Source organism: Lacerta agilis, chromosome 13, assembly GCF_009819535.1.
Source record: "Lacerta agilis isolate rLacAgi1 chromosome 13, rLacAgi1.pri, whole genome shotgun sequence".
Taxonomy (NCBI): Eukaryota; Metazoa; Chordata; class Lepidosauria; order Squamata; family Lacertidae; genus Lacerta; species Lacerta agilis.
Window position 1 is genome coordinate 47,884,052 of NC_046324.1, and position 23,463 is coordinate 47,907,514.

At 48.0% G+C, this 23,463-nt stretch overlaps 1 protein-coding gene across 1 annotated transcript in view; it reads right to left on the minus strand.

Moving 5' to 3' along the window:
• Positions 1–5,013: 5,013 nt before the first annotated feature.
• The window catches only part of INTS1 (integrator complex subunit 1), a 73,953-nt gene continuing 55,503 nt past the window's right edge, over positions 5,014–23,463 (minus strand). Inside the window, exons 38-47 of the mRNA XM_033166445.1 lie at positions 22,887–23,010; positions 21,252–21,385; positions 19,052–19,244; positions 14,495–14,622; positions 14,107–14,219; positions 12,544–12,660; positions 10,461–10,531; positions 8,558–8,649; positions 7,584–7,693; positions 5,014–5,701 (exon numbers count right to left, since the gene is read on the minus strand). Coding sequence (XP_033022336.1) covers positions 5,586–5,701; positions 7,584–7,693; positions 8,558–8,649; positions 10,461–10,531; positions 12,544–12,660; positions 14,107–14,219; positions 14,495–14,622; positions 19,052–19,244; positions 21,252–21,385; positions 22,887–23,010 — 1,198 coding nt within the window. The 3' untranslated portion in view covers positions 5,014–5,585. The remainder of the gene's footprint in view (positions 5,702–7,583; positions 7,694–8,557; positions 8,650–10,460; positions 10,532–12,543; positions 12,661–14,106; positions 14,220–14,494; positions 14,623–19,051; positions 19,245–21,251; positions 21,386–22,886; positions 23,011–23,463) is intronic.

Genomic DNA, 23,463 nt, shown 5'->3' on the forward strand with positions numbered 1-23,463 from the left:
AGCAGTTCGAAAGCACGCCACTGCAAGTAGATAAATAGGTACCGCTCCGGCGGGAAGGTAAACAGCGTTTCCGTGCACTGCTCTGGTTTACATCATGGTGTCCCGTTGCGCCAGAAGCAGTTTAGTCCTGCTGGCCGCATGACCCGGAAAGCTGTCTGTGGACAAACGCCGGCTCCCTCGGCCTGAAAGCGAGATGAGCACCGCAACCCCATAGTCGCCTTTGACTGGGCTTAACTGTCCGGGGGTCCTTTACCTATTTAATCCCCACAACAACCCTGTGAGGCAGGTCAGGCTGAGAGGCAGTGACCCAGCTTTCAAGGTTCAAGGATGGGGGGGGGATTCGAACCCTGGTCCCCCAAGTTATAATTCAGCCTGGGGAGACTCCAGGTCATCTCTGCAGGTCTCCCAACTCCTTTTCCATCAGCAGGGCAAAGCCTTTGGCAACACCGCCTCCTTGGCCGGACGCTGGTAAAGGGTCAGAAGTTGGCAGGACAGGTGGGGAGCTATCCAGTGGCAGGCAAGCCAGATTTGTCATCCTGAAGCCGTCCGGGGAAATACCTACGCGATTAGCCTTGGATTTCATTCCAGGCCCGTTGTGGGCACTCAAGTCATTTGCTGAAGCTGCCGCGGTCAGATGTGAACTGTTAGTTTTACTCCAGAGAATGCAGCAATCTCTGTTATGGGAAACGCGCCTGGCCTGATGTTTCGGGGGAAGGAAGCTGCAAATTCACAAGCCTCCCTTCCCGCCACTGGGTCAACTGCAAGCAAACACCAAGTTTATATATATATATATATATATATATATATATATATATATATATATATATATATATATATATATATGGCTGGACACAGCTTGGCACATCTTGGAATGCACAAGCAGGGCAGGATATGCTACCAGACCTCCTCTCACTTGTCCCCACCATCTGTACATTCAGAAGTATTATTATTATTAGTATTATAATTATTATTATTATTATTATTATTATTATTTATTATTATTATTAGTAGTGTGCCTCTGAACATGGGGGTCCTGTTCAGTCGCCATATCTGCTTGCTGTTGACAGAACGGTCCCATCATGGATTTGCCCTCTGTTTGAAAGCCACCTGAGCCAGTGTCAGCCACTGTAGCTTCATGTGGCGGTGAGTTCCATAAGTTGACGGTCATGCATGCCAGAAAGGATATTATTGCACACTCAGTTTTCCCTTGCCTTTGTATAATGGAACGTGGTATTTCTCGCCTCTAAAGTAGCCTATCAAGATGCAATGCAGCAATTTATTAACACAGAGCTAATAAACAAGAGTTTTATGATCACTTAGTATTGAGAGGCATATGGTTTCAGCTTTTTATTCTCTTATTTGTTACTTTGGGCCATATGACTAATAACAATAATAATACTGATCCTGCTGTGCTGGCCCAACTCTGCTTCCATCCCAAATACTCTCTCCACTTCCAGGGGTCACTCAAACTGCCACCCACTCCCAAACTCAACTGATTCTCCCACACTGGGTTCCTTAGGAAAGCAAAGCAAAGCAAAGCTGCCCATATCAGGATGCCGTTCTACGAATCTGCGGTGCGACCGCATTTGGAGTACTGCGCACGGTTCAGGTCGCCTTGTCTCAAAGAGGAGTTGGAAAAGGGAAACCAAACCGATCAATGGGAAGAAGCGACTCCCCTATGCAGAAAGGTTGCAGCATTTGGGACTTTCTGGCGAGTAAAGAGGTGACACGATAAAAGGGTGTAAAATTATGCACGGCAAGGAGAAAGTGGATGAAGTTCTTCTCCGTCTCTCCTCATGCTAGAAATTGTGGGGATCCAATGAAGCTGAAGGGTGGATGAATCAGGACAGATAAAATAAAATTCTTCATGCAGCGCATAGTAAAACTCAGTCCCGCATGAGGCAGCGATGGCCACCAGGGGTAAAGGGACCCCTGACCATTAGGTCCAGTCGCGGACAACTCTGGGGTTACGACGCTCATCTCACTTTATTGGCCAAGGGAGCCTGCGTACAGCTTCCGGGTAATGTGGCCAGCATGACTAAGCCGCTTCTGGCAAACCAGAACAGTGCACGCAAACGCCGTTTACCTTCCCGCCGGAGCCGTACCTATTTATCTACTTGCACTGGCGTGCTTTCGAACTGCTAGGTTGGCAGGAGCAGGGACCGAGCAACAGCTCACCCCATCGTGGGGGTCCTTAACCTTTACCTTTATACGTTTACCTTAATTACGCCTCATGGCATGCACAAGATGTTACTTACATAGACACCTGACCATCACACAGCCCAAGCCTAAAAGACCCAGCAGGTATCGACTCCTCCCTGCCGAACTTCCGGCTTTAATCAAGATGTGTTAAAGGGAAGCATAAAACAAAGGAGCAGAAGGCTGCCAGGTCGGCATCCATTTCCTTGCTGCGGTCCTCTGTACTGAATGGATAACCTGTCCCTGAGACGAAATGACCCAGGCAAAGAAGACCAGGCAGCAGCGATCTGTCTCTTGCTGTCCATCGGTGTTTAGGAGGGCCATCAATCCGGCCGTCACCAAGTATCTCAGGACCGCTAATTCACTGGCTCCTGGGTCTTTGTCTACCGGGTCTTCACTTCGTTTGTCTCGGGCTCTTCGCTGCATCACCTCAAGCCTTACGAAAGCGGATAAGGACTTGCGTCCTTGACAGGTTGGCGAGAGATGCGCCGAAAGGCATGTGTTTTAAACGAAGGGCGCCTGGTTTATTTTATTTATTGCCCAGGTGGATCTCTCGGTTCTTAACAACACCGAAGAGAGAGATAACGAAGTACCTTCTTCCATGACTTCCTAAGGTTCACCCACAGGAAACCCGTGGCTTTCTGTGTGTTGCTAGACTATAGCTCTTGCCACCTCCGACCATTGGCCCTGCTGCCTGGGGATGATGAGATCTAGAGACCAGCAGCAACCCGGGACATATAAAAGAAAGCCCTTCTTCGCAGAGTTCAGAGTTGAACTATGGAACTCACTGCCGCAGGAGGCAGCGATGGCCAGCAATCTGGATGGTTTTCAAAGAGGATTAGACATATTCCCGGAGGAGGAGAGGGCTACTGATGGCTACTAGGCATTTTGCAGTTTCAGATTTATATCTGTAACTTGGAGAATTTCATCCAGAGATGGCCAGGTGCCGTTGTGCAAGCTCAGATCATCTTTAATGAAGGTTAAAAACAAACTGTATTTTGACTTCCGGCGGCAACGCCATTGCGGGTGGTCGTGGGCTGCTTCGGCTGCGAAGCGCCCAGTCCATCCCGGGGGTTTGGAGCCCCGCTACCGCAAAGCGGGGCTCCGGTGGGGTGCGGGAAGAGCGTCCCGCACCCTGGGCTCCCCGGCTGTGCCCGTTGTGGCTCCGAACCCTTCCCTCGCCCCCCCTGTAAAGGGGGAGTGGGGGTGAAGGGACGACGGAGCCGGGCTATAGGGGACATGCCCCAACCGGGATGTAAATGCGGCGGCAAAGCCTGTGATGAGCGTCTAAGTTCTACCTGTCTTTAATGAATTGAAAGAACCCGGTGGTTGTGAGTATTTGACTGATTTTGATTGACTTTTATATCTTTGGAACGATCCGGGGGGAAGAGGAAAAGGAGCCTGCCTCCCTCCCTTCGGGAGTGAAAGAAAATAACCAGTTTGAGTGACTGCTGCTACAATAATGGATACAAAGTGCTTGGAATTTGAAAACTGAGACTGCTGAGATTTCCCTTTGGGGATTAAGTGGGCAGAAAATATCTCCTTTTAAAGTTTTGATCTTTACACTCTGGCTTCAGAAAAAATGGCGATGGGAAATTTGGACTGACGTGGGAAACAATTGAAACAAAGGAAGGAAGAGACAGGAACTGAAATTTGACACTCACCCTCTCCTCCAAAATGCTGGACTTCGTGTTTGAACTTGTTTTGAACTCTGGTCTAAAGGAGGAAGAAATGTTTGCTGTCTTGAGGCTGGAACTGCTTAATCGGAAATTGCAAGTCTTGAGTGGGATTATAAATAAAAAGAACTTACTTCCCACAGAGGAGGCTTTTCAAAAGTTCTACACAATGGAAGCAAATCTTGGCAGAGAGTTAGAAGGGGTACTTGAAGGATGGTCTGAAATGGCTGGGCGACTCCGGGAAAAGGAACCGTTTTCTGGGGGTGGCAGCCCCGGAACGGGAAAATTTACAATATCCAGACCCCGAGGTGGGAGCTCGGGGGCATGGGACATGGAATTAAGATATCTACAAGAAGAAGAAGTATGGTACAAAGAAACGGAGGAGCCTAGAAATGATGTGATGTGTACCCTGAAACTCGATGCAAGGTCTGTTGTGAATACTGCCTGGATCTGTGGACATTTGGTAAAAGAAGACATCTCGAGGATTGGTTCCGGCGAAAGACAGAGAAAGACAATGGACAGAGGGGGGGTGGGATGAAGTACTAAATGTAAAATTCAAACGGTCTGCTATGGTATCTGAAATCGGAGAGTGAAGTTTGTTAATTATAAGTTTATTTTGAATAAGTAAGGGGATATTGGATTTTAAGTTAAAGCAGCATGATAATGGACAGAAGAAATAAGTTTAGTTTTTATAAGAATATTTTGTTAAGATTTACGATATAATAGGATGATGAAGATAATTGTGTTATCTCTAATCTAAGTTAAATTCTTTTTTATAGAGAAAAGGTGTTAAGAAAGTAAAATATGGATTTAAAACCGAAGGTGAAAAGGCAGGGGAAGTCAAACGTCAAGATTCGAAAATAGAAATTTTTTTTTTGCTAGGTATATAAACAAGAAGAAGAATCCTGGCATTATGTGTATTTGTAATTGTTTTGTATTTGTAGGTGTGGGTCTGGGTTTGTGTTGTATTATGAAAATGCTAATAAATTCTTCTAAAAAAAATAAATAAAAACAAACTGTATTTTGTTTTTTTGAACAAGGCAGAGTCAAATTTACCCCCTGGGTTACATTTTCAAGGCCAAGCCATTGCAAAAAAGGAAAGAGAAACCAAACAGAGATGCATAAATAAAGGCAGTGCAACAGGAAAACAGCTATTTTTAATTTTTTTAAAAATGAAACATTATCAGGTCGTTATTGTGGAACTGGTTGGCTGCACTGGGAGGTGTTTTGGCAAAACCGCACCCCAGGAAGAGTCCAACAGATACCCCCACTTTTTGGCCACCCCAAATGAGAGGGGTGCTCACCACACTGGTCCACACTGGAGAGGCAAGAAGGCTTCTAATCAGGACTTCCAAGACATTTTGCTCTCTGCCTAAATCAGAGCTGGGGAACATGTGGCCCTCCAGACGTTGGACTACAGCCCCCATCAGCCCCAGGCGGGATGGTCAACAGTCAGGGATGTTAGGAGTTTTGTCCGACAACACCTGGATGGCCACAGGTTCCCCATCCCTGACCTTAATCAATGGCTGGAGTGGAGCAGATACCAGCATCCCTTAAGCCAGAGTGACCTTTCTCCTTTTTTGGTGAAAGATGCCTGGTAAGAAGTACCAGGGACTCCTCCTCGCCAGGAGGCAGACTCAAGCGTGTGCCTTCTCCTCGGGTTCTCCACCAGCACGGTCCAGCAAGTCCTGAGCCACCAGACGTCCCTCTTCATATCATGGCTTCCATATGCAAAATCTTCAGGGCTTCCGAGATCTGGGAGCTGGTGTCCACCTGCCCGTACATCCCCACCAGGAAGGCCCTCTGCAGCAAAATGGCGGCATGCTCTGCGGAGGAAGAACGAGAGAGATGGACGCAGGCAGAGGAGACGAAGGAGGCACAGCAGATTCATTCAGGAGGTGGGTGGGTTCGCTACAGGAAATGCAGGCCGGCCCAGGACCCTTCCTCATGCCCCCTCCGCCCCAAATCCAGAAGCAGAGCCCTGCGTTAGGAAGAGAGGACTTATACTAGTGGCCAAAATTGTGGAAACCTTTTGGGGAAAGTGTGTTTATGAGGTTTGATGGCACAGCTATCGTATCTAGAGGTGTGACTGTAAAAGATGATTGGGCAAATTCAGGGAGGAGAAGGCTATCGAGGCAGCAATGCTTCTGAATGCCACAGGCGGGGAGAGTTGCTATTGGGGTCCTGCTTTCTGGTTCCCCGCAAGTGGAGACTACACCACGGCAGCCGCCGAGAGACCGCAGCCCATAGCTTCCCCTCTCCTACCGCACAACTCAATCAGCAATGTCAGAGAATGAGCTGGGCTGCCACCGCACCGATCGGCATTGTCTTGGCCTAACGGGAACGCCTGCCAATATTTGCCCAGGATCAGAGAAAAAGGTTGCCCACTGACATTTGACCAAAGCGTACACACGGCCCCATCGTGCCAACCATCGGGCCGGAGAAGAGTTTGTTAGAAGAGGACGCAAACTCAAGCCGAGCCCACAAAATCTGAAGGAAAAGCCAACGAGCCGCTCCTCTGGGGCTTCCACACTAAATGCCACCTGTGTTTTCAGAGCAAAGAAAAGTAGCTGGAAAAGTTGGTTTCGGAGGAGGGTGGAGGGCCGGGAGCTGAAACTGAGCGCAGAGGCGGAAGCGGAGGGCTACAAGGAGGCAAAGGCATTCTGGTGCTGGGCCGGGGCAGGTGGGGTTTAGCAGCAGGACCTATCTTGGAAATAACAGGAAAGAACTATCCCAGTACATTTCCGAGCACAATTCAATGTGTTGGTGCTGACCTTTAAAGCCCTAAACGGCCCTGGCTCAGTATACCTGAAGGAGCGTCTCCACCCCCATTCTTCAGCCCGGACACTGAGGTCCAGCTCCGAGGGCCTTCTGGCGGTTCCCTCCCTGCGAGAAGCAAAGCTACAGGGAACCAGGCAGAGGGCCTTCTCAGTAGTGGCGCCCGCCCTGTGGAACGCCCTCCCATCAGATGTCAAGGAGATAAACAACTATCTGACTTGTAGAAGACATCTGAAGGCAGCCCTGTTTAGGGAGGTTTTTAATGTCTCATGTTTTATTGAGCTTTTAATTCTGTTGGGAAACCTAGGAAGATGGGCGGGGTATAAATCATACATTATTATTATTATTAATTATTATTATTATTATTATCCATGTTGGTATCTATTAGTCTTGAGAGTCAACAGAGTGTGCTTCCAGAGGTGAAGCCAAATGGCTGTGTTAGTCCCACCTAAATGACCTGGGCAGTGTGTATGGAAGTCCTGGGCTGCCCAGACAACAAGCCCCCCCACCCTATCCTCCAAGGAGCACAAAGAAGTAAGCTGTGGTGCTCCTCTCCTGTTTGATCTTCACAACAAACCCGTGAGGTAGGCTAAGCTAAGACCTAGTGACTGGCTTAAGGCCGCCCAGGAAGTATGATGGCTGAGTGGGGATTCGAACTCGCGTCTCCCCAGTCCAAGGCTCTAACCGCTGCTCCACACTGCCTCTCCCCCCGAAGGCCAAGGGCTCTTCACCCCTTCCCCCAGCTGTGCTTCTGTTATATTGGAGGAGCCAGGCTTACACAAATGCAAACCTCTGCCCCCTTCCCCGTGGCATTTCTCCAGTGTTCAGAGTCTCTCGCTCACTTACTCTGAGCTCTGCAATTCTTACAACCGCCTTGCAAAGTACGGCGGCCGTTTTGAAGCATCAGGAAAAGCAATTGCCTTCTCTTACCTTGGCAAAGGAGGGTGTACTCGGCCAGGTTTCTCAGAGCTGTCTGAACAACCTCAAAGTCACGGCTGCCAAGGCAGTACATGAACGTGGGGAGGAAGTCGGCCGCAATGCTGGGAAAGTGGAAAGGAGAGAGAGGATTTCGGTGAGTTGAGAATATCAGAAATGCCAGGCTGCTGTATTACACCAAAGGCCCATTTAGTTTAGTGTCCTGTTTGCACAGAAGGCAGGAATATGGAAAGCCCCCAAGTGGGACGTGAGGGCAACAGCGCTCTCCCATTGTTGTTCCCTCGCATTTGGTATTTGGAGGTAGACTGCTGTTGTGCAGGGAGGTTCTGCGCAGCCATCATGAAGAACAGCCTACCCCTTCCACCACAAATGTGTTGAATCCCCTGTTAGTGGCTGCTGCGACAGCTTGTGAAAGTGAGCTTTATCTTTATTTAAAAGCATGCCTGAAGTGCTTATTATTTTTAAAAATATTTAAGCGGCAAGGAAAGATACAACATGAAAACAGGAGGGGGAAGTGCTCCTGTGCTCAGGTCCTACTTGAGGGTTTCCCCAGGCATCTGGTTAGCTGCTGTGAGAACAGGATGCTGGACTAGATGAGCCACAGGCCTGATCCTGCAGGGCTCTTGCGTTCCTACACTACCGTTGTTCGGCTTTGCAGGTGGCCTGCACCCAAACCCATCACCGCCTCCTGTTTGTTGCGGATTTACAACCAAGCCATGAGGTTTCTGAGATCTACAGCCGCACATTCCTTGTTGGGCAGAGTTGCCCTGGTACTGATTCTGTTTCTAACCGAGTGATCTCCGTCATCTCTGTCTCAGAAACAGTCTGGAATTCGTTCCTCCTTCCCGGGGTTTTCAAGGGGGTGCCCTCTACAAGCAAAGCGGCTCGAGTCAAACTTCCTGTGTCGGTTCCTAGGCCCCATCAGCCCCCACCCACCCACCCTCCACGCAGGGTCTGCCCGTCCGCACCTGGGGTTGTTCTGTATCGAGCGCAGCGCGAGGGAGAAGGCGAGATTCCGGCAGGTTTCCTCGGGAGAGCTCATCAGTCTTTGCAAGTGAGTCTGAGCGGTGGAAGAGAGGAAGGACGTTGGAGGGCAATGCCAGCAACAACAGTTACAGAAGAGAAAGCAACTTCCAGGGTGGGCTTTTTCCAAAGAAAAGAGGTGGGCATTCTGGCCCAGCACTCCCTCCCATCCAGCAACCCCAAAGAAGTTAAAAAGACTTGGCTGCAGTAATTTGGAAATCAGTAAGGGGGGGAACGAGGAAGTCATTGTAAGAAGTAATGATTGGAATTTAATTAACTGGCCTAGGAAGAGGGTCAGCTCCATGCTATGATTTGGAAAATATGTGGTTAAATGTAAAATGATTTTTGCTACCTCTGTGAGAGGGGTTTTTTGTATTTGTTGATCCCCTCAGTGGGAGAGGGGGGAGTCTGGAGTGTTTAACCATGTATTGTATTGTATTGGTTTTAATTGTTTTTTTAATTGGAAAATCCTATAAATTCTTAATAAAAAAAAAAAGACTTGGCTGCAGAAGTTGCACCCTTTTGGCAAGTCTCTGGAGTGTCTACAGTGGCTGGAAGAGGCCACGGGGAATAATAATAATAATAATAATAATAATAATAATAATAATAATAATAATATATTTATACTCCACCCTCACTGGCCAAAACCGGCTCAGAGCGGCTAACATCAATTATATAACACATCAAGATAAAATCAAGCAATCAATTAAAATACATCCTAGAATCAAATCAGAACCAGAGTAAAATCTAATCAGATGGCAACCTGCAGGTTAGCGTTGGGGAACTTAAATGCTCACCAGGCCCAACTGCTTTGGCTGATCTCGTATGAGCCTGTGAGAAAAGTTGGGAGGCCACTTTCATGCAAGTTCTTATGGGGGAAGGGGGAGTCAGACTGGACCAAAGGCCTGGCGGAACAACTCCCGTCTTGCAGGCCCTGCAGAAAGATGTCAAATCTCGCAGGGCCCTGGTCTTTTGTGACAGAACGTTCCACCAGGCCGGGGCCACGGCTGAAAAGGTCTTGGCACTGGTCGAGGCCAGTCTAATCTCTTTGAGGCCCGGGACCTCCAAGATGTCATTATTTGCGGACCGTAAGGTACTCCGTGGGGCATACCAGGAGAGGCGGTCCCGTAGGTACGAGGGTCCTAGGCTGCAGAGGCCTTTAAAAAGCTGCCCCCACATTCATGGCACTGTCAGGGCCAGCCTGTGCCCAGAAACAGAGCAGGAGGAAGTGGAGCCCACTGTTAGCCTCGGGGCATGCTGGGATGAAAGGGAGCCAGGGTACCCCAAAGGATACCCTGAAGCTCATACCCAGGTCAACCTCTTCACACATTAAGATCAACACTGGAGCCTCCCTGCCCCCAAGGTTATGGATTGCTTGCTGAGCACTGACTTCCATTTTTGCAAACGCTTCCTAACCGCTTGCATGGAATTCTTACTCGCCACAGGCGATTAGGCTGCTTAGGAGTTTGGCCAAAGTCAGCAAACTTTTTCAGCAGGGGGCCGATCCACTTTCCCTCAGACCTTGTGGGGGGCCGAACTATATTTCAGGAAAAAGAAAAAGAAATAAACGAATTCCTATGCCCCACAAATAACTCAGAGATGCATTTTAAATAAAAGGACACATTCTACTCATGTAAAAACACGCTGATCCTGGACCGCCTGTGGGCCGGATTTAGAAGGCGATTGGGCCAGATCCGGCCACCGGGCCTTAGTTTCCTACCCATGGCCAAAGTGGTTGGCGACGCACTTCTTCCGAAAGGGTGGGGAAATGAACATCCCACCAAGGGGGCCAGGGCAGAGCAAGATACACACAAAGCAGACGACCGAACGAGGATGGGGGCAACGTACGGAAAAGAAGGCAAGGATTTCTGGTCTTCGCCTGGACATCTCGTCGATATCGGTCAGCACCTCCAGGATATCTGGGAAGTGGGGCAAAACAAAGAGACTGGGGTGAGCCATCTGGTGTCCCTACCCATAAGAAGAGGGGGAGAAAGGAGCTGATAGCCTCTCAAGGGAACTCGATCTGCTTTGTCCTCGGGAAACGACAGCTCTTCATAATCAAACTTATTCCTTATACACACAGTCGATTGCTGCGGGCTGCGGGAGAGTCCCTCCTGCAAGTTCCAAAGATCTCAGAAACTCTCTCTGCAGTAAGTCGGAGCAGGGCTTTTAGGGTGGTGGCCCCTGTTCTGTGGAATAGCATCACTATCAATACACCACAGGCGCCCCCTATCTGCACTTTCTGGAACAGAGACCTTTTAGTTCCAACAGGCTTGCTTGGCTGGATAAATGGAGCTCTACTGCAAGTGTCCACTTGTTAGGCTTTTAGTTGTGTTTTAAATATATTTCCTGTCTTTTGTGTGTTTAACTGTTTTTAATTATTTTATGTGTAAATCGCCTTGAGACTGCAGTTTAGTAGGCGATTAATAAATTAATTGAAATAATAACAATAACAATAAGCACATAGCTCTTCCAAGCACACCGTTTTGTTGTAATTCTTGCAACAATTTCCCAAGCCAGTTCAGTATCATTATCCCACCCCCCCAATAGTACAGATGTGGAGACAGATGCTGAGAAAAACAAAACAGTGGCTTGTCTAAGGCCACCCTTGGAGTTCACAGCAGAGGCAAGGATTTAGCCAGGAGTTTCCTGGTTCATAGGCTATTACACCAAGAGTTGGGATGTAATCCTAGTAGCGCTAGACCGATTCACAGGTCTCCTGTGGCTTCTGTAGGGAAATGCTTCCCTATTGAGGGGGCCCCCATAGCAAGGAGTGCCACGTGAATGCCCTAAGGGAGCCTGAGGGCCCTGCTCTGCCTCTCTCCAGCTGGCATGGGGCGCGGCCTGACAGGCTCCATAAAGGACTGCTGTTGCTCGACAGAGACGGCTCCTTTTTTAAAACTGTTTTCATTTTTTATCGACGTCATTTAAAATTGTTATTGATATTCATGTTGTATTTTTAGTTTTAATGATTTATGTGGAAATTGTTTTCCATTTGGTGGCGTACCTTTCAATGTGTTTTATTTATTGTCTATGACTTTTATGATGTTGGTAATGGGACGTGGGTGGCGCTGTTGGTTAAACCAGTGTTTTTCAACCACTGTTCCGTGGCACACTAGTGTGCCGCGAGATGTTGCCTGGTGTGCCGTGGGAAAAATTGAAAAATTCAAGAGAATTACTTTATATATAGTCAATATAGGCACAGAGTTAAATTTTTTAACATTTTCTAATGGTGGTGTGCCTCGTGATTTGTTTCATGAAACAAGTGTGCCTTTGCCCAAAAAGGTTGAAAAACACTGGGTTAAACCACAGAGCCTAGGGCTTGCTGATCAGAAGGTCGGCGGTTCGAATCCCCGTGATGGGGTGAGCTCCTGTTGCTTGGTCCCAGCTCCTGCCCACCTAGCAGTTCGAAAGCACGTCAAAGTGCAAGTAGATAAATAGGTACCACACTGGCGGGAAGGTAAACGGCGTTTCCGTGCGCTGCTCTGGTTCGCCAGAAGCAGCTTATTTATGCTGGCCACATGACCCAGAAGCTGTACACCGGCTCCCTCGGCCAGTAAAGCGAGATGAGCACCGCAACCCCAGAGTCATCCGCGACTGGACCTAATGGTCAGGGGTCCCTTTACCTTTACTTATGTTGTTAATTATGTAAATCTTGTCCCTTTGTAAGCCGCCTTGAGCATTGTTTTAACTATGGAAAGGTTTCATACAATTAAAATGATGATGATGATGAATGCCCCCCTGCCGTGAACATTGCCCCCCCCCCCGCTTCTGCAACGCTTGGGTACCAGCACTGTGCAAGCGTTGGATCGGCGTTTTCAAAATGCGTTATTGTTTTCAGAAGCAGGTTCACCCTGAGGAATACCCTCCGCCTGAAACCCTGGGCAGAGCTGCTGCCCAGCCAGTGCAGACCATATTGGCCTTGACTTACCCTCCACAGCCTGACCTCTGGACAGTCGCTTCATGTACGGGGCCATTTCGGCTGGAGTGAGAGGAGTGAAGAGAGAGACACTGACAAGGGGCAAGGAACTCGCTCCAGGGACTTCATCTGAAGATGCGATGGAAGAGAGAGAAAGAGAGTTTTGTTAGTGCAAGGTTAGGTGCACAGATCTCAGAGTCCAGAAGTAACAACAACAACAACAACAACAACAACAACAACAACACCAACAACAACAACAACAACAACAACAACAATTTATTCATACTCTGCCCATCTGGCTGGGTTGTCCCAGCCACTCTGGGCGGCTTCCAACACACATAAAAATCAAAAAAAAATATCAAACACTAATAGTAACAACCAGATCCTAAATAAAAAGTCACAACAACTTTTAAATAAACAACTTCTATCAAATAAAGCAATACACGTATTCAATAATCCATTCGAACCCAACAGTAAACCGAAAAATTAAACATCAGCAAATAATAATTTAGCAGTTTACACTTATCAGTTACGATAAATAATTACTAATCTATAATCAATAAAGCAACAGCAAATCACAATGCATAAAATACCAGAAAATGTACAAAACCACGTAAAAAGGATCAAACTGAGAAACAAGGACACACAACTTATAAAATTGTTTTTTAAAAACTACCCCTGAACTCCTGGGACCTGCCTATTGTTTACAACTGGATTGTTTTTATTATTGCATGTTTTGTAATGACGTTTCAAACGTTGTAAGCTACCGTATTTTGCTCCATAGGGTGCACCGGACCATAGCGCGCACCTCGTTTTTAGAGGAGGAAACAAGCGGAAAAAATATTTTTCTGGTTTTCCTCCTGTAAAAGCCCTTTTTTTTGAGGATCAGCTAAAAGTTTTGCAGCTTTTTTTGCAAAGGGAAAAACCCTGGTTTTTTTGAGGATCAGCTAAAAGTTTTGTAGCTTTTTTTGCAAAGGGAAAAGCCCTGTTGTTGTTTTTAGGATCAGCTAAAAGTTTTGCAGCTTTTTTGCAAAGGGAGAAAAGCAAAGCTCCTTTTGCAAAGGGGGAAAAGCAAAGAGGAAAAGCCCCGTTTTTATGGGGTTCAGCTCACATTTCTGCAGCTTCTAAAGGAAAGGGAGCCTTTTCTACAGTTTCCAGACAGATAATCTAATCAGCCAGTCACATGTCGCTGGGGAAACAAACAACCTCCCTCTGCAGCCCATTCAACAATGGAGGGCGGGGCTGAAAGGGAGCCGGGACTCTTATCTCTCTCCCGATCTCTTGCTGATCAGCTGCTGAGCGGGGTCCTTTCAACACCCCCTTTTCTCTTTGTAAAATAAAAAGCATGGTCCTCTTTTGGCCCCTGGGAAATTCGGCTCCAGGGACCACCATTCGCTCCATAAGACGCACAGATATTTCCCCTTAATTTTTAGGAGGGAAAAAGTGCGTCTTATGGAGCAAAAAATACGGTACCTCAAATCCCAGCTTGGGAGAAGGGGGAGATATGAATGCATTAAATAAGTTTAAACAAACAAACATGAGAGATGAAACTCAAATGGAAAACCCAAGACCCACCGTCCTTTTCCTCGTCAGGCCCTCGGTCCGCGGTGCCGTTCTTGCTGGGCAGGCTCAGGCCAGCCAGGAGAGACTTCAGCATCGCCAGGTCGCTGTTGTCCGACGAGAGGTCGCTGTGGGGAAGGAGAAGGAGAAGGAGAAGATGGAGGAGAAGAAGAAGAGTCTGGATTTGATATCCCGCTTTATCACTACCCGAAGGAGTCTCAAAGCGGCTAACATTCTCCTTTCCCTTCCTCCCCCCCAACAAACACTCTGTGAGGCTGAGAGACTTCAGAGAAGTGTGTGAGAGAGAGAGCAACGGAAGGAGAGCAACGGCCGCGGGTGTGTGTTCAAATCGCTTCTGGGCTACCCCATCTCCCTCCTCTGAGCTCCCAAGGAAGAGACTTACTGGAGGGGATCCGAGTGCTTCTGCAGGAAGGCGACAGCTGCCTGGGCGTTGGAAGTGATGTACTTGTGGATGAACTGCACGAACTTGGAGATGAAGGCGGCCAAGTGGCGCGAAGACTTCCGGTAGCTCTGAAGCAAAGCAAAGTTCGACTGGGGGTGAGATTTTGGAAGCAGCCTGGAGGTTTGTCCTTCTCCCGCAACCCAGGGGTGCTCTTAGGGCTGGTTCACACAGGTTGAGTCGATGGGAACCAGAACCCCGACTTCTGCCCAGGGCCACTGCGAGGCAGCCTCCCTGGATACAAATGCTCTCCAAGATCGCACTTTGAAGAACTCAGCGAACAAGCTTGTTTTCTCCTGCTCCATTTACAAGAAAGGAGATTCCAAGTAAGCATCGGCAAGAGCCGTTCGACAGTGCAACAGGATCTCCCTCGGGAGGTTATGGACTCTCCCTTCCTGGGGGTTTCATTATTATTTTTTAAATCGTTTTTATTTGATTTTACAAATGTAAATTAGATTCAATACCAAATACATATCCATAAAACAGGCATAGGCAAACTCTGCCCTCCAGATGTTTTGGGACTACAACTCCCATCATCCCTGTTAGCTAACAGGGATGATGGGAGTTGTAGTCCCAAAAATCTGGAGGGCAGAGTTTGCCTAGGCCTGCCATAAAATGAGATTACTCTGAATCTCGAGACTTCCCCCAATCCCCTTCCTGGGTCCTATTTTCAGCATTTCCAACTGCATATTATTTCATAGTCTATGTTTTTTATCTATCCATATTGTCCATAGTATTTGTTACATCAGTGTTTTTCAACCACTGTTCCGCGGCACACTAGTGTGCCGCGAGATGTTGCCTGGTGTGCCGTGGGAAAAATTGAAAAATTACTTTATATATAGTCAATATAGGCACAGAGTTAATTTTTTTTAACATTTTCTAATGGTGGTGTGCCTCGTGATTTTTTTCATGAAACAAGTGTGCCTTTGCCCAAAAAAGGTTGAAAAACACTGTGTTACATTACAAGTGAGATTAAAATCCTGCTAATGTTTTCATCTGCTTACAGCGGTCTCCTAAATAAATTATAAACTTTCCCCATTCTTTCTTGAATTTCTTGTCTTCTTAGCCTGTCTTTTTTTTTAAAGTATTTTTTATTAACGATTTTCTTGATTTACAAAGGTGTGTGCAATGTCTCTCTCGTATTTTTTCCATGTAACATTTTTACAAATCAGTTTTGGTTGTTGAGACATTAGGAAGAAAAGGGGGAAAGAGGTGGGTGGGATGGGGAGATGGGTGGGGTGGTGTGACAATGTTTCTATTTTACTTAATCTATGTAGGGTTTGGTGTCGGCGTGCTTTGTTTTTTTTTTTTTTTATAAGAATTTATTGGCATTTTTCTATAACAACATATACCCACACCCACACCTACAATTAAACAAGTGCAAAACAAATATAACAAATACAAACAATGTCAAGTTTTCTTATTGCATCTTTCTGGAAAAAAAAATTTTTCTATTTCCCTATCTTGACCATTGACTTCCCCTGCCTTTTCACCTTCGATTTTATATCCTTAATCTATTTTATAACCATTTCTCCTGAAAAAAGAAAAAAAGAAAAAAAAAATTAAATTCAATTATATAATTACATTCAATTATATCTTCAACATTTTACTAAGAATGCATCGCCATAGTGATACCTCGTCATAATTCTTCTTAATTTAATCTTATCGATTTCTTATCTTAATCTACATCTTAATCTTAATCCATAAACTTAATCCACTTAAATTCACTTTACTTATACTCCACCTCACAGATCTTCACAAATCATTTGCATCAAGTCTATCTCTTCTATCCTTAAGATTGCTGCTAATAACATAAAAACTTGAAATATCTCCTTTCATGTTCAAATAAAGAGTATAACAAAATATTGTTGACAGTGTTCACCCTCCGATTTCAATTTACCATATCAGGCTACTTTAAGTTTTATTTAATGCTTCACCCCACACCCCCTCTGTCCATTATTCTTCTCCTAGTGGCATCAGCACTGAACATCCATGTAGCTTCCCTCTCCCAACGTCCACAGATCCAGGCACAGTCCAAACCTCTCCTTGCCAGGAGTTCAGAGGTGTCCATCTCATCATCTCTCAGCTTCTTCGGTTCTTTGTAACATTCCTTTTCTTCTTGTAGATACCTTAATTCTCTGTCCCTGGCCCCCGAGCTCACACCTCGGGGACTGGATATAAGAAATCTTGACGTCGCCTTGGGGCTGCCACCCCCAAAAAGCGAATTTCTTCTCCGAAGTAGCTCACTCATTTCTCTCCATCTTTCCATCCACCCTCTCAGCTCCTTGGCAAGGCTTTCTTCCAAAGTGTCAAAAGTTTTAAAAGCCTCCTCTGTGGGTAATTGGTTCCCTTTCAGACCCCCACACAAGACTTTGACTTTTCTATAAAGCAGTTCCACCTTCAAGGCAGTGAGTCCCTGTTCATCCGTTAGTTCAGAGTTCAATACCAGTTCAAGGACGAAGCCCAGCATACTGGCAGAGGAGGAGGAAGTGGGTGTTGTCTTTCTACTCCCCTCTTTGTTCGTCGCCATTTTTCTGAGCTGGAGCGCAAATACCGCAACTTTAAATGGAGATATTTTCCTCTAGTTAGCTTCCCGAAAAAAGAGTTTGCCAGTCTCATGTGTCAATTTTGAATACATTGTAACCAGTTCTGTAGCAGTAATCACTCAAATTGGTTACATTCTTCAGCTCGAAGGGAGGGAGGCAGGCTGCCTTTCTCCTTCCCCCCGGATCGTTCCAAAAGCACGATTTCTAATCAGATTCTTTACTCACGACCACCGGGTTCCTTTAGCTCCATTCTTCACAGGTAGAACTTAGACGCTCACCGCGGGCTTTGTCGCCGCATTTGCATCCCGGTTGGGGCATGTCCCCGAAGCCCGGCTCCGTTGTCCCTTCACCCCCACTCCCCCCTTACAGGGGGAGCGAGGGAAGGGTTCGGAGCCTCCGCGGGCGCTGCCGGGGAGCCCAGGGTGCGGGACGCTCTTCCCGCACCCCAACCGGAGCCCCGCTTTGCGGTAGCGGGGCTCCTAACCCCCGGGATGGACAGGGCGCTTCGGACCCGAAGCAGCCCTCGACCACCCGGCGATTGCGTCGCCGCCGGAAGTCTTCTTGGTGTCGGCGTGCTTTGTGCAGGTTCTCTGTTGTTCGCTTGTGCTCCTTTGGCGATGAGAGAGGTCAGGGTTGGCGTGGGGTGTGATTGTAGATTTGTAGATTTGTGATTGGCTGTGGTGATCTTTGGTTTCCTGTGTGAGTGGGGTGTGTGTGTGTGTGTCTTCTTGGTCTCTTGAGTTTCCCGGTCAGTTCTGCCATTTCAACATAGTCTAACATCTTAATTTGCCATTCCTTTCTGGTAGCGACTCTTTCCTCTTTCCATCGCTGGGCCTTCCTTGGAGGTTTTAAAGCAGAGGTTGGGTGGCCATCTGTCATGGATGCTCTAGCTGAGACTCCTGCATTGCAGGGGGTTGGACTAGATGACCCTCAGGGTCCCTTCCAACACTACCAATTCTATGATTCTAACTCCTCTCTCCCTCCAGTCTCCTTCCTTGGTGCCTCTTGTCTTTTTAGTCTGCAAGCTGGATGGCAGCCTCCTTGCCTCTCTGTTATTCATGTGAGCCGCTTTGGGAGACAATAATTGCCTGAAAAGCAGGGCCCCAAAAACTATAGCAAATAAATAAATGAATAAATAAATAAATAAATAAACGAATGAATGAATAAGAACACTAGAAGAGCCTGCTAGATCAGGCCCATCTAGTTCAGCATCCTGTTCTCAAAATGGCCACCCAGCTGCTTGCAGGAAACCTGCATGCAGGATTTGAGCACAAGTAATAATAATAATAATAATAATAATAATAATAATATGTTATTTATTTATGTATACCCCGCCCATCTGGCTGGGTTTCCCCAGCCACTCTGGGCGACTTTCAACAGAATATTAAAAACGCAATAAAACTTCAAACATTAAAATCTTCGCTAAACAGTGCTAGCTGCCTTCAGATGTCTTCTAAAAGTCAGATAATTGTTTATTTCTTTGACATCTGATGGGAGGGCGTTCCACAGGGCGGACACCACTACCGAGAAGGCTATTATTATTATTATTATTATTATTATTATTATTAGGAAGGGCCTGGGTGGAATCTCAAGGGCCAGGTAGAAAGGCCTGGGGGGGGGCCACATCTCACCACTGGGCCTGAGGTTCCCCAAACCCCTGAAACAAGGAAATAACAGCAGAAAGCAAAGCTGAGCTTGCAAGCTTAGAGCCTGCTCACCCCAGGAGCTCTGTGTTCACAGTGCATGGCTGCATCCCTCCTACCCACAAGGCCACAAGACTGCAGGGCACCCAGCTTCTTGGCAACCCCCCCCTGCCCCCGCCAGAGTGTGGCTCCTCTCTCTGCCATAGCTGTCAACCTTTCCTCTTTTTTTGCGGGAAATTCCCTTATTATAGCATTGGGAAACAGCAGGGAGGGTTGACAGCTATGCTCTCTGCCCCAAAAGCTTCTCCTACCAGAAGCAAGCGGATGAAGGAGAGGAGGCAGTCCCACAGCGCCTCCTGGTGTTCGCCCTGGAAGACCTGCGGCTGCAGGAGCTCCAGGATGCCCAAGACGTGGAGGAAGAAGGTGAGGTGGTTCTGCTGGCGGAACTCCTGGAAGTTGAGGTGGACCCGTCCGTGCAGCAGGGCCGCGATCATCGGCAGGTGCCTGGGGACAGAGGGAGGAGAGCGCACGCCTTAGGACGTTTATGCAGCAGGCAGGGGTTAGAGCAAGGGCTTACTCTTTGATCCCTCTTCCTGAAGGAGCTTTGGATTTGGGCTTGCCATCCTTTTAGCCTGTTGTTAGCATCCGTCTGTCTCAAGAGACAATGGAGTACACCTTCGCTGGCGAAGTCAAACTGCTGCGTCTGCAGCACCTGGGGGGCAAGCCTGGGCAATGTGTAAGGAGGTCCTGGGCTGCCCGGATAACAAGATCCCCCCCCCTCGGTCTCGCCGATGGGGTCCAAAGGAAAGCAGAACAAGACATTTGGCACCAGCCTGGCCGCAGGAGTTGCCAGAAAGAGGCGTACAAGGCACCCCTCAACTGCCTTAGGGACTCCATTCCAGATTTGTGTAGGGTTTACTCCTCAGCATTGTCTTCCCACGAGGAAGTGGAGGTTTAGGGTCGGAGTTTGCCCTCTCCTAGATGGGCTCCCTTCCCAGGCAGACGAGCCCCATCTGCCTCTTACTTCCCTCCCCAGAGCTTGCAGAAACCGCCTTCTTGACCGTTGGACCCACTCTAGGTCTCGCCCGCTCTCGTTTATATGGTGGGTGCTCTGCTGCTGAGCAGCAGCCTATAAACAAAGCAAGTTTCCAGTCCTCATCGTTCAGACAAAAGGGCTGATCTAAATAGGAATCTGGCTTAGATCTTGGCATGCCTAATTCCGTGATGTCCAATGGATTGGCAGCAGCTTTCCAGGATTTCAGATGGGGATCTTAATTCCACCCCTGCCTGCCGGTCAAGAGGACTGAATTGGGGACCTTCTTGCATGCAAATAGGTGTTTTGCCACAGAGCTACACTGCTTCTGCCCAAGGGCTTTGCTGTCCATATTGTTGTTAGCCATGAAGGATGATTGTGGTTTGGAGTAGGGAAAGTTCACATTTTTGCTCCTGGGGGTGGGGCATATAATCAGGGCTGCGCCTCTGACAAATGGACCAGCAGAGCTGACGCACGGGGAAGAGGCCTCCCTGGGTGTCAGCGCACGCTGGCTGGAGGGACATGGTGGCTTGTAGAGCTGATGCATGGGGAAGAAGCCACCCTGGGTGTCAGCGCACGCAGGCTGGAGGGACATGGTGCCTTGCAGAGCTGATGCATGGGGAAGAAGCCTCCCTGGGTGTCAGCGCACGCAGGCTGGAGGGAAATGGTGGCTTGTAGAGCTGATGCATGGGGAAGAAGCCTCTCTGGGTGTCAACGCACGCAGGCTGGAGGGAAATGGTGGCTTGTAGAGCTGATGCATGGGGAAGAAGCCTCCCTGGGTGTCAGCGCATGCAGGCTGGAGGGAAATGGTGGCTGGTAGAGCTGATGCATGGGGAAGAAGCCTCCCTGGGTGTCAGCGCATGCAGGCTGGAGGGAAATGGTGGCTGGTAGAGCTGATGCATGGGGAAGAAGCCTCCCTGGGTGTCAGCGCATGCCAGCCAGAGGGACATGGTGGCTTGCAGAGCTGATGCATGGGGAAGAAGCCTCCCTGGGTGTCAGTGCACGCCGGCCAGAGGGACATGGTGGCTTGCAGAGCTGATGCATGGGGAAGAAGCCTCCCTGGGTGTCAGTGCACGCCGGCCAGAGGGACATGGTGGCTTGCAGAGCTGATGCATGGGGAAGAAGCCTCCCTGGGTGTCAGTGCACGCCGGCCAGAGGGACATGGTGGCTTGCAGAGCTGACGCACAAGGAGGCCTCTTTAGCCTCATGGGAACTCTTTGGGCTCTGGGCTGGGTCTCCTCCTTGAGCCACTAGGACGCTCCAGGCTGCTCCCCATTATACATGATTTTGCGTACGTGTGCAGGGGCCTGGAACAAAACCCCCCATGAAAATGGAGAGTCGCCTGTGCTACAAGTACAAGTCTACAAGTACAAGTCTGTTCCCGATGAGCTCCTGTACCTTTTTCTTCCGTAGAAAAAAAAAGCACTGGGTATAAAGATAATGTAAAAGTCCCTGAAGCAACACAGGCTGAGCAGAACCTGAGGAGGAGGATGGGGTGGGCCACAGCCAGCTTCCGACACGCCATGTTGGCATCCCACAGGCGGCTCCCGCTCGTCTTGGAATCGCTGGAGTCGGCAAGGAGGGTGATGAAGCGGTGGACGAGGCCGTCGAGCTGTAGGGAGAGAGAAGGGTGGAGCATCGGCCAGGCGCTCAAACACTTCCTGAAATGGACTGAGTGCTCTAAATCTACATTTTTCAACCTCACAGCTTGCAAAGAGACTTCCAGTCTCCCCAAGAGGAGGTGGTCAATGGCAGGTTTCCGGATCGGTTCCTTAGGGTTGATGATGGAACACAAGGGACGAAAGGTTTGTGACTGCAACCCATTTTCAAAGACTCCCTAAATTCACATCGGACTGGGTGAAAGTTAAAGGTAAAGGGACCGCTGACCATTAGGCCCAGTCACGGATGACTCTGGGGTTGCGACGCTCATCTCGCTTTACTGGCCAAGGGAGCCGGCGTACAGCTTCCGGGTCATGTGGCCAGCATGACTAAGCCGCTTCTGGCAAACCAGAGCAGTGCACGAAAATGCCGTTTACCTTCCCGCTGGAGTGATACCTATTTATCTACTTGCACTTTGACGTGCTTTCGAACTGCTAGGTTGGCAGGAGCAGGGACCGAGCAACGGGAGCTCACCCCGTCGTGGGGATTCGAACCGCCAACCTTCTGATCGGCAAGCCCTAGGCTTAGTGGTTTAGACCACAGCGCCACCTGCGTCCCTCTTAAAAGTTACTGAAAGTAAGTGGAAGTTACTGGGTGCTTTTTCTTTTTTTTGGGGGGGGGGGGGACAATCAGAGCACAGGTCACAGTTGGAAGGTCAAGCGTTTGACACCCTTTTGGGGTGTGTGGAGATGGCGGTCATCACCCAGCGGGCAGGCAAATAAATCACTTAGAGGAAATCACGACTAGGATTTCTCAAACATGTTAGAAACCTGAAGCCTTCCTACTAGGTATTATAGGTACAGACATTGAAAAACAGGACATTAAACTGTTTCAATACGCAGTGACTGCAGCTAGGATTTTGCTAGCACAAAGGTGGAAACAAGAAGAAATACCAACAGAAGAAGATTGGACAGTGAAATTGATGGAATATGCAGAATTGGATAAAATGACGGGAAGAATCGGGGAACAGCGGGACCAGAAATTCATCAAAGACTGGTTTAAGTTTACAAATTATTTGAAAGACAATTTGCAGTTGAATACGCTAATAGGACTTCAAGAAGCTTTGTAGTTAAGGTGTAGAAATATTATTGTAAGTATGGTAGTTAGAGTATGTATGAGATTTATGATAATGTAAGCAACGGTAGAGTAAAGAAGTATAATGTTAAGATATAATTTTGAAAGCCACGTGGAAGGTCTGAGGGAAGTCAAGGCTATTGTAGCCAAAATTGGAAAATATATGCGAATGTATGTTGTATTTTTTTGTAGTAGTATAGTAGAAAATAATAAAAATTATTTTTTAAAAAAAGGATTTCTCAAACATGTTGTCAGAGGGAAGCTTTCCGGGGCTTGCGAACTGTGTAGCTGGTGGGTGCATGTGCTGGAATGGCTCGAGGAAAATGGAGGGGCCAGGCGTTTTTCTCAACACTTTTTCTCTCCCCCCCGCCCTCCCTTACTTTGCAGGTGCTGCTGTCGGTGGCCCCTTCGGTGGAAAGCAGGGTCCCAGGGACTGGCACCAGGAGCTCAGGCAGCTGAAGATAGATTTGGAGGAGAAGATCTTGGCAATGTTTTCCCATTGAGCTGAAACAGAAAAAAAGAGGCACAAGATTACTGAGCCATCAAAGAGGGGTTTCCAAGTCTATCAAATGTATCTGCTTCATATCCCCAGCTTTGCTTTCACTGGGCAATGCCAACCCAACAGCTTCACTGGAATAAGCTATTTCAAAATGCAAGCTGCTAGTCCTCAGTGGTTACCAGTTAAATCCCTGCAAACACACGGAGAGTAAAGAAACAGAAACGAACAGTGCTTGTTTCTCCCAGAGGGACTTTTTGAGATTGCCAAGGAGATTATGAGCATTTTTCTCCAATCTTGAGCCCCCTAAGGTCCCCGGGGCAGGGGTATAATGATTAAAGCAAAACATAAAACTTAAGATCACAGAAATAAGGAGGGTCTTTTTAAATATATGCTTCAAAAGAGGTGCAACTTCAGCATTTGCCAAAAGCTGTCCCATACAATTAGATCTTATGCTGGGG